This window comes from Camelus dromedarius, chromosome 21 (genome assembly GCF_036321535.1).
Source record: "Camelus dromedarius isolate mCamDro1 chromosome 21, mCamDro1.pat, whole genome shotgun sequence".
NCBI lineage: Eukaryota > Metazoa > Chordata > Mammalia > Artiodactyla > Camelidae > Camelus > Camelus dromedarius.
Window position 1 is genome coordinate 8,204,647 of NC_087456.1, and position 16,022 is coordinate 8,220,668.

General features: G+C 53.3%; 1 protein-coding gene and 1 long non-coding RNA gene across 3 annotated transcripts; one reads left to right on the forward strand and one right to left on the reverse strand.

The window, feature by feature from the left end:
• The first annotated feature begins 1,839 nt into the window (after positions 1-1,839).
• On the forward strand, positions 1,840-12,663 carry LOC116148685 (uncharacterized). Of its 2 annotated transcripts, none has more exons than XR_010377121.1 (4): positions 1,840-2,154; positions 8,322-8,395; positions 8,798-10,854; positions 12,527-12,663. It is a non-coding gene; the product is annotated as an uncharacterized LOC116148685 (long non-coding RNA). The 2 variants fall into 2 exon arrangements; XR_004132223.2 differs by having other exon boundaries at positions 1,842-2,154; positions 10,752-10,854.
• On the reverse strand, positions 5,283-15,395 carry PIGR (polymeric immunoglobulin receptor). Its single transcript, XM_031438678.2, has 10 exons — positions 15,312-15,395; positions 14,098-14,442; positions 12,534-13,187; positions 11,034-11,366; positions 10,158-10,481; positions 9,069-9,243; positions 8,552-8,673; positions 7,797-7,928; positions 7,616-7,674; positions 5,283-6,573 (listed from the first exon to the last, which is right to left on the reverse strand). Exons 1-10 carry the CDS (start codon positions 15,355-15,357, stop codon positions 6,478-6,480), a joined length of 2,286 nt encoding a protein of 761 aa, XP_031294538.2. The 5' UTR covers positions 15,358-15,395; the 3' UTR covers positions 5,283-6,477.
• Positions 15,396-16,022: the final 627 nt, after the last annotated feature.

Below are 16,022 nucleotides of genomic sequence, written 5' to 3' on the forward strand. Positions count from 1 at the left end.
AACATCCGTAAACCACAGCGGAAGTCAGAAACTGAGAAAACATATTGTGTTGAGTGAGAATGGGTCACCAGGGGCCACAGGGCCTCGAGGCAGCTCCTAAAGACTATTAGGAATGACCAGGCTGCTATTTCTTTGCCTTGGAGGGCACTTCCATGCTTTATTCACATTTATTGACTTTTGAGCCAGTCATTACCCGCTTTATTCCCATCTTCAGGATGGAAGAGACTCTTCACGGATTTTCTCCATCTGAGGGGTGCTGTGTGGACAGAGCTTGGGCCCAAAGTCAGAAGCTGCTGGCTGTAGCCCTTGAACTCCCCTGACAAATGCCTCTGAGCACCTGCTCTGTGAGGACACTATGGATTTTGAGCAAGTCACGACCACCTTTCTCTGAGCCTTGATTTATTTATCTAGAAAATGAGGGTGGGACTGGAGGATCCCTGGTGTTCCCTCCTGCAGAACATCATTCCTGGGGCCTTCACCACGGCTCACCCCACCTCATCTCCCCCGACGTTCTCCCTACGGTGCTGCCCTCCGGCAGGGGCCCAGGCCACTGTCCGGTGACCACAGGGGCGATGCCAAGAGGGGTCAGCCTAAAGTCACAGCAGCCTAGCAAAGCCATCCTTTGGGACCCGGACGGCCCAAGGGCGAGGTCCAGTGACCCAGACACTGAAGCAGCCAGCTGCACAGTTTCACGGAAAGGGCTTTGTGTTCCAGTCCGAATCCGGGTTCTGGTCCTGACCTGGCACTGCCTAGCGTGGGCCTCAGTTCTCTCACGGATAAACTGGGGGTGGTGCCCACCCCGCCCCCTCCCACAGCGATCCTGAGGTCCTCCCAGAAACCACGGCCATGCCAGTGTGTACAGAGCCCCTGGTGGAGACGTGGGGGCTGTTACTGGCCGGAGGACTCCTGGGGCTTTGCTCCGGGATGCTACACGGAGGCCGGCTTCCTGGCCCCACCTCCAGGTGCTGCAGCCCACGGTGGGGGGGTCGGGGGCTCAGGCTGTTCCCACGCCTCTCTGGGAGGCTCTTCCGGGATCCCCACTGGTCCCACACCCCAGCTCTGTCACACGCTCCCACAGCACAAACAAAGACATCCGCAGCAGAGGGTGAGCGAGGCTCCGAGCAGGTGCAGAGGAAGCGTGTGTCGGGTGGGCAGCCGCCCGCCCCCCTTCCTGGGTCTCCGCCAGCCCCAAGCGGCTGCACGTGTGACTTCCTCCAGCCCCTCCACCCACCGGCGCGGTGTCTGAGGGCAGCCTCGGGGCTCTGGTTTGAGTGGGTGGCTGTGGCCCCCATCAGCCCCTGTCCTTCCCTGCTCAGTGGCCTCTTCCCAATGCCCTGCTGCTGCCACAGCTGGGCTTGAGGCCTGGGGTGCCTCGGAGGGAGAGAGAATGAACGAACTAGTGCAATGTGCGTGTGTGACTGTGGGCGTGAGAGCATGTGAGTGTGTGTGGGGTGTGTGTGTGGTTGTGTGGTGTGATGTGTAGTGTATGGTTGTGAGTGTATGGTTGTGAGTGTGTGAGTGTGTGGCGTGCGGCTGAGTGTGCTGTGGTTGTGAACGTGCTGTGTGTGTGTGACGTGTGTGTCTGTGTAGATGAGGGTGGGCTGCGCTGTGGCCGGGCCTGCCAGGCAGTGCAGGGACGTGTGGGGTCAGAGTGTGCGGGAGAGATTTCACAGCACGTGTGGCCCAAATAAAACCCTCAGAAACCTCACACTGGGTTGCTCAGAGCAGGACTAGGGGGCCAAGGACTGCCCGGCAGGACGTGAGTGTTTGGCGTCTGGGGAACCAGACTCGCAGACCTGGGCCCGGCCAGTGGGTACCTTCAGGTGTTGGCCCGGGGCCTCGGGGGTCAGGGCCCCAAGGCAAGGATGGCCCCTGGCTGAAACGCCAAGTGGGAGAAGGTCACAGTCCACCTCTCTTTTTACCTCGTCTGCATTTCACTTCTCCTTTCTGACCGACGGGGCTGCCGTGCGGCCCCGGTACTCCTGCCCCCAGGAGAAGCTGTGAGGAGCGGCAGCCCACGGACAGGCAGGGGACTCTGGAGCTCGTGTCCTCTGGGGCCAGTGCTTGACCAGAAAGAGGGAACCCGAGGGGAAAATGGCAGTGGGAGGGAATGAGTAACACCAGGCAGACCGGGGGCCGCGCTAAGTCCTTCAGGTAAGTCGCTTACCCTCCATGGTAACTGAGGTTTTCTTATCCTCCCTCTGTGGGATGGGAAGAACATTTCTCATAAGGTTCTTGTGAGGGGCGCACGAGGCAGGCACTACTACAGAGGGCTGGAATGCGGTGTGAGCGCGGAGGAGACCAGCCCTTGTCGTCGGGGTGGAAGTTGTCCCCATGCGCTCGGCTCCATCATCACATCACCCAGCTTTGACCTCCCATGTGGCCAGGCGCCAAAGGACCATCTCCTGGGTTTTCCAGACGGCGGGCCGAGATGCTCAGGTGCCCCTCCCTGTGACCCAACACTGCTCCCCGCGAAGACAGCCCATGAGAATCCCTGGTCCCCTGCACTCACCAGGGAGCCTGCCCAGTTAGAGGCACCAGCCTCAGACATCCTGTTCCCTCTTGCTGAGAACTCGGACCACAGTCTGGCCTGTCCCAGAGGGAGCCACTCCGTAAGAGCAGGGCTTTGAGGAAGGTTACCCTTTACAGTAACTAGACTTTCTGCTACCAGAAATGGTGGAGTTTTGGTAAGATTTCTTTCCTGAATACTGTCACATTCCTGTTGGCATTCTAAGGCTAGAACCCACATATGTGGAAATTTACGACGAATGTTAATGTGATTTATTAGCAAAGACCAGGATTTTAGATTATTTGCCTTCACACAGATAAACAAAGACTTTTGACTCTCGGGAGGGTGGATTGGCCATCCATTTCTTTATCGACCTTAGGAGAGGTTTGCAAGCTTCTAGAACTCCTTGAATTTCACACCTCAGCTATGTCCCTTCCCTTCCTGCTTCAGCTCTGGCCAGCTGGAGGCCGTCTCTCTCAGGCTTGCAGCTTCTCTCTCCATGCGCCCCTGTCTGCTTATATACCCAGTCTTTCTGAGATAATCTCTTATTATTTTTATTGCATGAGCTCCTTAGTGGAGTTTGTTATTCCTAAGAAGCTTAGGGGTGGGGAACTCTGTCTCTGCCTTGGGGACAGACCATAACAGAGTCAGCTCCTCTCTGCTGTCTGCTGTTCTGAGGAGAGATGTCCTGTCCCAAGTCTTGGGAAAGTCTTGGAACAAGTCATATATATATATATATATATATATATACATACATGGTAAACCAAAATCAGCTGCTGTAAACAGATTCTCAACCGCGACTTGGTCTTAGTAAAGTGTAATCATTATTACATATGGATTTTTAAAAAGAAAAAAAATCAAGATAATTCAAGAACCTGGGGAAGGTTTTCTTATCATTGGAAATATTTAAGTAGTTCCCAATGGTTGCTGGACACTGAGCATGGTTATCTGGTTTATCATCAACAGCCCCACAGTTGATCATTACTCTCCTGTTCCGGGCTGCATAGTGTGCCTCCAAAATTCGTCTCTGCCTGGAACCTCAGAATATGACCTGATTTAGAAGCAGGAACTTTGCAGATGTAATTTGTTAAGATGAGATCAGGCTGGATTAGGGTAGGCCCTCCATCCAATGACGGTTGTCCTTGCAAGAAGGTCACATGAAGGCACAGGGGGACACCCATGGAGGATGCTGGGAGATGATGCAGGCAGACTTGGGGGATGCAATTACAAGCCAAGGAATGCCAAGGATGCTGGCAGCCACCACAGGCTGGGAGAGAGATAGGAACGGATTTCTGCTCAGAGCCTCCAGAAGGACCCGACCCTGCCAACATCTTGATTTCAGACTTCTAGCCTCTAGAATGGTGAAAGAATAAATTCCAGTCATTTTAGGCCACCTGGTTTGTGGCACTTTGTCACAGAAGCCCTGGGAAATTAATACCCCTCCTAAATGGATGACTTTTAATTTGTTAGTTACCCCATTCAGGCTACAGACCAGCTTCCTTCTTCAGAGAAGGGTTTCTCTGTCCAGTGTGCTGCATGGGGAGCAGGTGGATTTGGGGTGGGACATATTATGCTTACTGTCACAGATTGACAACATCAGTTATTTTGCAGTTTTAGTGACATTTCTTGGCCTTTGATTCTAGGAACCTGGATAAACTGCCTGAGCTCAGGACGGGCTTGCAGGTTATGCATTAATACAGAAGCCATACCTTAATCCTTCAGCCCCAGACATGACTCTTTGGTGGGTCAGAGAGCAGCTTCCTGGGGGGGCAGAGGGTGATAGGTTCTGACCTACCTTGTAATTGTGGTTCTCCTGGAATGGTTTGCTCTCACTGCAGAAGCAGCTAGATAGTCATCCCCATCATAGAGAACAGAGACCTGAACATTGCTGACGACCACGTCTCCTGGCTGGAGAGGAGCCCAAGGCTCTGGTCCTCTGATCCAGGCTCCAGAACCAGGAGTGGGCACGGCACTTGGTGGGGCTGAAGGGGAGACGCAGGAGGACTGTGGAGGGCAGACTGGGGGAGCACGCGGCCTAGAAAGCATTGTGTTCAAGGCCTGGGTAGATGCAAAGGTTCTGCCCCATATCAGGCAGGACTGAAGGCTGGGAGGAGCTCTTCCCCAGAGAGAGCTGCCCACACACAGACACCCCGAGGGAGAGTCTGGGGTGGTGTTGGGGGCTTATAGGATACGGCAAGGTTTAGTACCAGAACCTAGCAATGGCCTCAGTAGACAAAGGGGTCCTTTATCTAATCACTGTCCCCCAAGAGACTTTGGGTCCACCATTCTAAAACCTAAGTCATCATTTAACTAGTCTCCAGCTGGTAGTCCTATGAAGGGAGTTTATTCATTTGATTAATTGAGTTTTGATTCACAGCATCTTGATCTTCAAGGTTACCCCAGGCAGGTGTGAGATTCAAGGTCAAGTATTCCACAGATGCTTTACCAACATTTTGGTTAATGCCTAAGGGAAGCACTGGTTATACCTGCTTTCAGTTTATTCCATCATGAATAGTCTTAATTACGTTTTATAACACAGAGCATGGGGGTCTTGGCCATTGGTGTCGACCCCAACCTGTTCTTTCATGGAAGATCATCTTGGTCCCACTAGCAGGCAGTCTCCTTGCCCCTCTTAGCCCAGCATTGGAGGTGGGGGAATGTCTGGTTTAGACACATGTCCTGGGGTACCTAAAAGTGCAACCAAAGCAAACTGCCCAGAAAGGGTTGTCTGGGAAACAGACGGTATGGGGACAAATGTGGTCTGAGCCTCCTCGGTGGCAATCACAGTCTTTAATTATTCATTAATTCACATTTTTGATTTGTTAGCAAGTGCCAGCTTGTAGGTGCTAGTTGAAGTACAGAGCTTAGAGGGAAAAACAAACAAACAAACAAAACCTTAGCTCTCTGGAGATCAGCCCCTCCCTGGCACCATCAAACTGCCTCTTTCCTCCCCTTCCACTCAGAACTCTTCAGATAGAGGGGCTGGGAGAATCTGACGACCCTCATACCCTCTTAGGTCTCTGTGAGTGACAGAAAGGGGAAGGACTGTCTCCCCTGAGGTGGGGCTTGTGAAAGACCAGTCCCCATGTACATTTTCTCTTCTTCCTCCTCCTTACTGTAGAATTCTGTCTTCCCCAGGAGAGCAGAGGCTCTTGTAGAGAGATAGGAGATGCTAAATCTAGCTTCAACACTCGTGTGTCTCACATGCTGCCCTTGAGCAAACCACTTCACCTCTGAGGATCTCAATTTTCTCACGTCAAATGTTAAATGCTAAGAACGTGTGTTTACGGCTCCTTGTATGTATGTGCGTGTTACATGAGCCCTAAGGCCTTAGGACTCCTCCCAATGCAGGCGGAAGTGAGTGTATCTGGTGAGGATTTCAGACCATGGTGAGTACACAGAGATGCTGTGGCTTCCAAGAATTCAGTGATGTTTACAGAAAGGCTGCCGGTTGGGTTTGTGGCGCAGTGTCTAGCAGAGCACCTGGGTTCTAGTGAGTATCCAAATACGTATTTTTAATGAAAGAAAGAAGAAGAGAAGATGGAAGGAAAGGTGGGATGGAGAGACACAGGGATGGTAGAAGGGAGAGCCCATCACTGACATCCCAAACTAAAGGTGCAGAGAAGCCCCGAACGGTCCTCCTTTCTGAAGTCATCTCCCCACCCCTTCTGGTCTCTTTTCTTTCTGAGAGGCCCCTCCAGGATCTTAAATCTCCTTCCACACCTTAGTTCTGTTGTTAGGACTCAGCTGCCGGTGGGAACTCCTCACGTCACCTCACCCCCAACAGGAACAAGTAAGCCAGGCTTGGACCACCGAGAAGGGACCGACACACCCTCTGAGGACAGGGAGGAAAAGCCTAGGTGGGGGTGAGTGCAGGCAGTGGAGCCCCCGGAGCTGAGGGCCCTGAGAATCAACGTGATTCTGAAGGTGATTGTCGTGTGCGGAGGGAGGGGCAGCCCGGGCGCTGCCTAGGCTTCTCTGGGGCCGTCCTGGGCGCCGGCGGCCATGTTGTTGGCCTGGAGCAGGAAGGCGGTGAAGGCCGCGTCGGCTTCCTCCTTGGATGACTGGGGGCGACAGGAGAGGAGTCAGTGTTTGGGGCGTTGGCTCCGTGAGGGGGGGGGTAGGAGGGAGGGGATGCACGAAGTATCCTAAATTCCTAATCTTGGCCCAAGCATCCCACGCCCGTGTTGACCCATTGTTCTTATTCCAGCCACCGTGCTCACCAGGAAGGCCTAATTTTGAGAAACGGAAAGTTGCAGCTTCTAAAAATATCACCCTCTGTCTCACTACCTCCTTCCAACACATGGAGTGGAACCACCTCTGTTGCCTGGGCCTGTCCCCGGAAGCCCTGCCCACAGTCACGGCCAGGGCGGCCTGGGCTGGTGTTAGCCACAGAGGTTTACACTCTTCTTTCTCTACCAGCTCAGAGACACAACACAAGGCTGAGGGGGAGGGCTGGTTCCCCTAATTGTTCCAAATGCTGGGGTCTCTGCTGCTGCCAGGCAGAGAGGATGGATAACAAGCACGGGTGCCCGGGGGTCAGGGAGGCACCGGGAGGGGGTGACATGTGACCCAATGGCAGGGGTCGCCTCTGGTAGGATCTCACGTGACGCAGCACTTGGTTGGGGCGGAGAGGGGCACCTAGTGACTATAACAGCACCTCCCCCACCCCACGAGCAAATGTCCTCCAGGCCTGGGGACAAGCTGCCCCCACAAACCCTCTAGCGAGGGTGATGACCTGGGTCCCACGGCCCGGAAAGAACACCCACCTAACCCCCAGTGTTTGACACTGAACTGCTGACCCTGCGGCCGAATCTTTAATGCCTTTGCCTTCCTCATCACCCGCCCCCCGCCCCCGTCGTCTCCCTCCCTCCTGCCTGTTTACAGCCTATAAGCATGGCTCACCTCCTGCCTGTATTTCAGCCACATCAACACCACAACAGGAAAGGTATACACCTTGCCCTTGAAAAGTCCTCCTGAATGCTCCCCTACTCTGGCCCCAGCTCCCAACTCCTGAGACAGTGCTTTCTGATGTCTAACTGCAGTCCCTCCTGCTGCATTTCCTCATCACCCACACGAGGCCTCCTTCTCCCTCCTCGCCCTTACCCTTTTTGCCTTCTTGGGTTCTTTGGTCTCCGTGGTGTCCTCAATAGTGGGGGCCGACTCTGTGTGAAAAGCAGGAATGGGTGGGTCAGCCCTCCCTGCCTCCCATTCCTGCCCCGGACGCAGAGTCAGGGCTAATTCTTGCTCCCCAGGGCATGGGCATGCCTTTGAGTGAAGCTCGTACCATCTTTTCCTCCAAGACTCGTCTCCTGAGTGTCTGGAGAGGCTGCCGTGTTATCGTGGGCTCCAAAGTCCCTGGAGTTCTCAAAGTCCGACATGCTGATGTCCGTCCTGTAACTTCTGATTGAAATCCGGTCTGCCAGGAGAAAGAGGAGTTGGTGTAGGGATAGGGGCCGGGGATGGGCCAGGACAGGGGGTGCTGCTCGTCCCTGGGGCAACCCACGGAGAGCTGAAGTGGGGCCAGGTCTCTGCCGCTTGTCTCTGACAAGGACCCAAGGCAGAATGGAACGACCCAAGTCTCCTCCCCAGTCCCCTTTTCACAGACAATCTAGACTCAACAATCCCTGGCCATCGTTTATCAGTCTGTGACCTTTCAGTGCACAGCGTCTTGTTTTGTCCTCATGTGAGCCCTCAAAGGTGGTTATTATTACCCCTGTCTTGAGCCCTGAGGAACCCGAGGTATGAAATGGGGACACCCGGTGTCACACAGCCCAGGTCTCCCAGCATCTTTCCCTCCTCTTCCCAGCAGCTCTGTCTCCAAACTTAGACCCTGAGCAATGGACCCGGGCTTCCAGAGACAGCATTTGGACAGCGGCACCTAATGTAAGTTTTGGGCACCTGTGGGTTTATCTTTCCCCATCTCACTTTCCCAGACACTTGCTTTGAGCCTATGAAAGAGAAAGGACCATGACAGCTCCCTGAAGGGCCGCTGAGCCAGGATGGAGGGTTTGGGGCTGGAGGTGGGGGACAGGGACTCACCGACGTTCTTCCTGTGCCGCGCCCTGAGCACCCCAATCACCACAACTCCCAGCGCCAGCACCAGGGCCACGGGCACCAGGACGGAGACCAGCACTTTGGAGCTCCCGCCTTGTGCTGCAGAGCTGGAGGAAGGATTACGTTAGTCAGTCGCTGTGAGGGAAACCGGGGGTCCCAGGAGGTGCTGGCAGGTTGGCTCCGGCTAGTTCTTCCTCCCAGGTTAATCTGCTCCCCTTCCTCCTGCCACAGCCTCTGAGCTCCATTCTTCTAAGAAGCCCTCCCAGACATGACAAAGGCAAAGACGGGGCCTTCCCTGCATCCCACCCAGGCCTGGGAAACTGAGCTGAATGGTGATCGCTGCCCCAGCCCCAGAAGAAGGGCGGAGCACAAGCCGAGGCAGTGAGGGCTGCCGCCATTGTCCAGAGGTGGACAGGCTCTCCTCCTCGGACCTGGTGGCCCAGCCCCAGGCCTCTGGTGTCTGGAATGTTCTTTAGGTGGGAAGCCCCAGATCCCTCCTTACCTGCTGGAGTCTGCAAGTACTCCTCTCCCACCAGCTGGGTCTCCAACTTTCTTCACTGCCCTTTCCTCCGCAGAAAGGCTGGGACCCAGAAGAACTTTGTTCTCAACGTCCCTGGCCCGTGGCTCTATGGCAACCTCCTCACCAGCAGCACTCGCTTGGCGGGCATCCTGGGTCCCTGGAGAGAGCAGAGTGGGGCTGGGTTACGGTCCTTTCTCTGTGTTTTCTGCCCTTGAGGCCAGGGAGTCAGAGAAGCGGGACCTCATCAGGAATCCCGGGCCAGGGTGAGATCTCAAGGCGGCTGGGATAGGGTCCCGGAGGGCACCAAGGGGTGGTGGTCTTCTCGTTTGTCACGGATGATCTCTGTCCCATTAAGATCAAATTCATTTCCTACAAGCTACAAGGCTCCGAATTACAGATCCAGCTATGCGTAAGGGCTGACCCGTCATTCGCGGACAGGGAGATTTTTTTCCCACAGCTTTGAAACCCTGCCAAGGCCTCCTGACTGCAGGGCTGGGCACCATAGTGCTGCCCCCTGGTGGTAGCGTGGCTAGGGTTCCCTCGTCAGTGAGCCAGGATGCTGACATGGTAGGATTTCCAGAGGGACTAAAAATACCCTCACTAGGGATAAAACATTTCATGTGATATTTTTAAAAGAGGCTTAAAATGCAAACTTGCCAGCAGAGGTTGCCCTAATTTTCTTTATCAGACCTTGAATCAGACCGTGGTGATCTGAGTCTCTTTTGAGCAGGCTTTGGCAGACTAAGAGACATATAATTGTGACTTTGACATTTCTGTATATAGAAAGAGAGATCTACATAGAGAAAGGGCTTCAAAGTGGCCTGAAAGGGCAACCATGGGGCTTGTCTTGAAACTGAAGTTAAATGGCAGATCCACTATTTTTAATTAGTTTGTATGTTTTGGGGGATGCTCTTTTGGGAGGCCTAAAGAGACTATGTGGGGGCTGAAATCTCTCCCTTGCCCCCACTTTTTATAGCCAAACCCAGGGACCACCCTTGATGGAGACACTCTTAGGCGGGAGTCTTTCGCTGGGGTCTCAGGGGGATGTGGGCCTGGCCCTTGGACACTCACCCTTTACCCTCGTCTCCACCGCCACGTAGACAGCCGCGGTCTCTCCGTACTGGAGGCCGTCCTTCACCCCGCACCAGTACCAGCCTTCGTCCTCCTTGGTGACGGGGTTCAGGTTCAGGGAGGTGATCTGGCTCTGCTGGCTGCAGTTCACGAAGGCTTGGCTGGCGCCCTGGTCCTGGCTGGGCAGTGTCCTGCACCCGGTGTTGCTCCATTTGCACCAGTACTTCTCGGAGGAGTAGAATTTGCATGGGAAGTGGCAGGGCAGCTTGAAAGGCTCTCCCAGCCAGGCAGTGACATTCTTGGATACCTTGAGGCTTGGTTCTCCTGGAGCAGGGAGATAGGGAGAGATAGGCACAGAAGTTGGCACTGGTGATGCCACAGGGAAGTGACTGTGCGGGGGCACCTTTGTCCACAGTCCACATCCTCTTTGGACAGTGTGGTGACTGAATACACTTCCCTGAACACTTAAGCACTGCAATTGTGTGCCTATGTGGTAGATCAGCGAGGACCGCCGTGATCAGCCCAGTCTATCACAGAACATAGACCCTGCCAGCGACTTGCGTTCACTTTCCCTGCTGTCATCTTCTCTCCTAGACTCAATACAGAGCCGCGCTCTACCCCAGCTGATGCCGCAGATAAAGAGGCCAATGTTCTCGATAATAGGAGGTGTTACGTGTGGTAGCTTGAAGCATGTGAGGTAAGGGAGGATGCTTGTTAGAGGTGTGAAAATGTGACCTCTCGACAGGTGGGCGCTCTCCTGAGGCCCATCTCACCAGCATGGAGGTGGGAAGAAGAGTGACTGGGGCGTGATGCTGCAGCCGACTGGAGGCATCCTGGGGCTGCCTCCCTTCCCTCCTGCCCCAGCTCAGCTCTTACCTTCAACAATCTTGAGCTCCACCACGGACCTCCAGCTAATATCGCCGTTGGTCAAACACCAGTAGAAGCCGGCGTCCTGGGTGGTGAGCTGGTTGAGTATGACAGTGTAGACGCCGTTGCCCGGCTCCTCATACAGCATGAGCCTGCCCTCGTACTGCTCATCAACCAGCCCGTTGCTCTCCACCAGCTGCCGGCAGCGGCCGTTCTGAGTCTCTTCCCAGCGACACCAGTACTTCAGGCTATCTTTCTCCTTAGGGTTGTAGGGGCAGGACACGACCACGGAGGATCCCACCACACCCTTCACCACCGAGCGGCTTTGGGGAATCTGGGTCTCTGGAAGCACAGACAGAGGTGGGATGGAAGAACACAGCGTGGCTAAGCCAGGGTGGAGAGTGGGGCTTAGACCCATCCTATCACCCTCCGCAGAAAATGAAAGGGACTTGCCCAGTGTCACAGAGTTCACAGCTGGAGCCATCTGACCAGACTCCAGGGATCTTCACCACTTCACTGAATGAAGTGCCTCATTCCCTATCCCCTCCAATTCTGAGCAGAGACGGGAAGGAGGTTAAAGAGCAATGATCAGCCTTTCTCCTCGGGCTTCTTACCAAATCTCCCCCCGGGGACGTTTTTGTCTGTTTCTGAGCCTGTCCCACAAAAATGGCCAGATGGTTTTTCTCCAAATTAAGAAAATATATTTATAATAGTAGGATTTGAAATGTGTAGCAGAGGTAAGTTTAATTGTAGAGGACGCCAAGGGCCATCTCCAAGAGAACCATGGCCATCCTCCCAGGAGAGAAGCTGAGCTTCCATGAGAACCTGGGGTGACAGAAGATGCTGAGGGGCGTGGTGAGGGCTGATCTGGATGGAGAAACAGTGCACAGGGGGCGTGGGCCCCACGGGAAAGTCACAAGGGCAGTGACCTTGAACCACAGGTGCTGGTTTGCTGCTTCTCATGAGGGTGACTCTATGCAGAGCACTCCAGGTTGAGAAGGAGCAGGCATTTAGCCAGATCGTGCTGAATAACAAATGAACCTAAAGGATGTTGGAGGGGAGAATTTAGAAGCTGGGGCATTGGCTTTCTGGCAAAGCTGTGAGACCCACAGAAGCCAATCTTTCTTCCACCTGAGTGTGAAAGATGAGATGCTGTCCTGCTCGAGGGTCAGGGAGATCCTGTGTTAGGTCCTCCCCGTGGCTCTCTGAAACCCAGACAATCTACAGGTCTGGTCTCAATCAGGGGCTTCACTCCCTCATTCTTATTGATCAAGGACAGCCGTCCAAGGCCTTTTGATAACAGAGAAGAAGAGTTAGGAGATCACACAAGACAGAGGCTATGTTTTCTGGCTCTCGCATACAGCTGCCCACGGAGCATCCGGTCCAGGGTTGATCAGCGAGCAGACATTGTCAACTGACAGAGGAATATCAGATAGGTTCACAGGGAGTGAGCGAGGCTCTCATCTGCCGGACTGCCCACCCCTTCCCTCTCCCCGTCTCAGGTCTCACCTTCGTTGACGAAGAGTTGCCAAGCCTGGGTAGACGAGCCTTTCTGGGGCACGCCGTCAGAGTCAGCTCCGCACAGGTAGAGCCCTGCATCCTCTTTCTTCAGGCCGGTGATGTGCACAGTAAAGCGGCCATTGTTGCCGGTAGTGAGCAGAATCCTGCCCTCAAAGTCAGGAGACTTCGTCTTCAGTGTGTTGATGACCACATCACAGGCTTCCTCATTTTTCAGCCGGCACAGAAATTTGGGCACACTCTTCACCTCGGGGCCCAGGTCACAGTCAATGGTCACTGAGCCCCTTAGGTCTCCATAAATCAGCTCAGGATCGGGCTTCAGCACTTGGAGGTCAGCATTGCTCTTATCGGCGCTGGAATCCTCCCCCGCCTGGCAGACGTACATCCCAGCATCGCTGAGCTGGATTTGGTTGATGACAAAGCTGAACACTAATTGGCTGGTACCCTGAATACTAATATGTGCTCTGCCCTCATAGCTGGGGTTCATATAGTTGTTGGTGTCGGCGATGAGGACACAGCTCTGGCTCATCATCTTGCACACCGATTTCTTCTTCTGCAAATTTGCAGCCTTGAAAGGGCAGCTGATGGTCACTGTTCTGCCCAGATCTGCTGTGTAGACTTGGACATCATTTATCTGCCCAGGACCTGTGGGATGAGGGGCGGGGGGCCAGTTGTGATTTTTTTCTTGCCACATAGGACTGCTCAGTGTTGCCAGTGAGGGGCTGGGTGTGCCTGTCACCAGGAGTGCCCTCTTCCCCCAAGGGATGCTGTCTTCCAAGGCTCAGCTGCCTCCTCCAAGAAGCCTTCCCAAGCTGGCACTCATCTCTCCCTCTCCTGTTCCCCGTTGAAACTTACTTACCCTGTGTCACTCATTACATCCAATCCTGTGGTCTTTGGGCAAGAATCAATCATTTAATTTATGATGAGAGTTTTTTTGTTAATTAAAATTTTTTTATTTTAATTTTCTTGGAGGGGAAGGTAACTAGGTTTCTTTCTTTCTTTCTTTAATGGAGGGACTGGGGATTGAACCCAGGTCCTCGTGCATGCTAAGCATGCACTCTACTGCTGAGCTATACCCTCCCCGCTATGCTGACAGTTTTGATGGACTAACGGATCTCAGGTAAGAAAATGCATCTTAAAAGAAGTTTTCTGGTGACCCAAGGTCTTCATCTGAAGGATGCTCTAATAGCAGGGATTTAAGGCTCCCTCTGAGTCTCTCCCTGCTCACCACCCTCTTGTCTCGCCCGCAACAAATGGAACGAGAGAAGCTGGCCTCCTGATGATCCTCCAAGATACAGCCTTAGTAAAACCTGACAATATTTTAGGCCCTGAAAACCTAGATCCAGCCGCCCTCCCCTCCCCTCAGCAGACCTATCTGCCTCGTTATCATATTCTATTATGCAACGTCCTCCACACCACATGGACCCACGGCCTTCCTCAGCCCATGCCAGGATGCCCTTCCCTCTTGGGAGATTCTACCCTTCGAGCCCTTCTGTTGCCCCTGAGATGATTCCCTCTCACTTGGCCCCGGGGTCTAAGAAGCCTGGACTCTCACCTCGGCTGACCTCCAGGCTCACATCGAAGGACAGGCCTCGGCTGCTAATGCCCAGACCACACTTGTAGCGCCCGGAGTCATTCTGGGTGAGCTGGACGACATCTATCACGAACGTGCCATTCTCCGGAAAGTTGGTGAGGTTGGCTCTGCCCTTGTAGTCGTCGGAGACATACCCCCCCGAGGAGATGAGGGTTGTGCAGCGGCCCTTGGCCTCCTGCCGGCACCAGTATTTTCGAGAATGCCGGTTGACGGAGGTGGATGGGTAGAAGCACCTGATGGACACCGAGTCGCCTTCCACCCTGCTCACCTCCTGGGGGCCGAATATGGGACTCTTCATGGAGACCACTGTGGGGACACAGACAGAGGCTTTCTGAGGCTGTGGGAGGTCCAACCTGCTGAGAGGATCCAGACAGCCCACACCAAGAAGATGAAACTTTCCTCCTAACACACACCTTCTGTGGATAACTTACTATGTGATACAGCTAGACAGTTGCTGCTTGACAATTGATAAATTGCAGTTATTAAACATCTACTAAATCCTAGTCACAATTCATTAGCGATAACCACTTTAAGGGCAACGGAATGGCCAACTTATTTAATGATATCCTTTGTGTATCTATATTAAAAAAGCCCCCCCCCCACCATGGGGTGCTACACTGTTGCATTTGTTATCTGTCATTTCCTTGTTTTTCTAAAAACGCTTTATCAATTACTTTCTTTTTTTCCAGATAAAAATATTGAGAGCCACAGGGGCAGGGCATTTTCCCCAGACCCCAAAGCAACTCATAGTGATGCCTAGTTCAAGGTCAAGGTCTTTATTTATTTTTTAATTAAAAAAAATTTTCAAGGGGGAGATAATTAGGTTTATTTATATATTATTTATATGGAGGGACTAGGGATTGAACCCAGGACCTCCCACATGCTAAGTGTGTGCTCTACCACTGAGCTACACCCTCCCCCCCTTTTTCTTTATTGCCAGTGAAGTCCCTTCACCGGACCCCTGGCTTTGAAATCAGGAAGTGCCATTTCCATTCCTGATGCCCAGTTCTCTTTCACCAGTCCATTTGCGGAGGTGGCCTTTCTGCATTGTCTCTGTGGCTCCTCCTCAAGACAGGGCAAGCTTTACAAGGGACGTCCCCGGGGATGGGCCTGATTTCAGGGTCCCCAGAGAACTGGGTCTTGCATGGGGGTGGGCTGGGACCTGGCCGACGCACCTGGGAAGACAACCAGCAGGCAGACGAAGATGAAGAAGCGTGTCATCGCTGGTGGCTCCCGCAGGGCTGTGTCACTCAGATCAAGTTCCTGCACAGTTGCTGAAAGACAGTAGCACGAGGTTGTGAAACTCCTGTGTTTTCCAAGACTGTGGACCTTGGAGTTCCTGTAATACCTGTTTGATTTTGTATCTCCAGTAACGGACATAAAACCTGTTGAAGAATGAATGGCTCCGCCTTTCCCATTACAGTTCAAAGTCCCAGCTTCCCATAGGGATCTTTGTTCCTTGTTAGTTATAAGTAGAGTTTTACCTTCTTAACTAAGCTGCAAGCTCCTTTGGGATAGGAACACAGGTGTCATTTCCTCTGTATCCCTGTCCGGGAGACACGGGCCTGGGACAGATCTGTTCTCAGGAGCAGCTGGCCGGATAATCGGTTACTTCCAAGAAGCAGCTGCATCTCTCTGTTTTGACTGCCCTCCCTGCGTCCGTGGGGCGTATTTTACAATGCATCATATGAGTAAACTGAGACTTACCGAGGAGGCCTAGTAAGGATTAAAGTTGTAAATTTAATGATGATGGTCGTAATCACCACCGATGATTCCCCTACCTTGTTCCAGGCACTGTGTCAAATAGTGTATGTGTATTGTCTGTTTAAACTTGACATCGCCCCTAGGAAGTGGGTATTCTTATCCACATTTTATGTAGGAGGAAG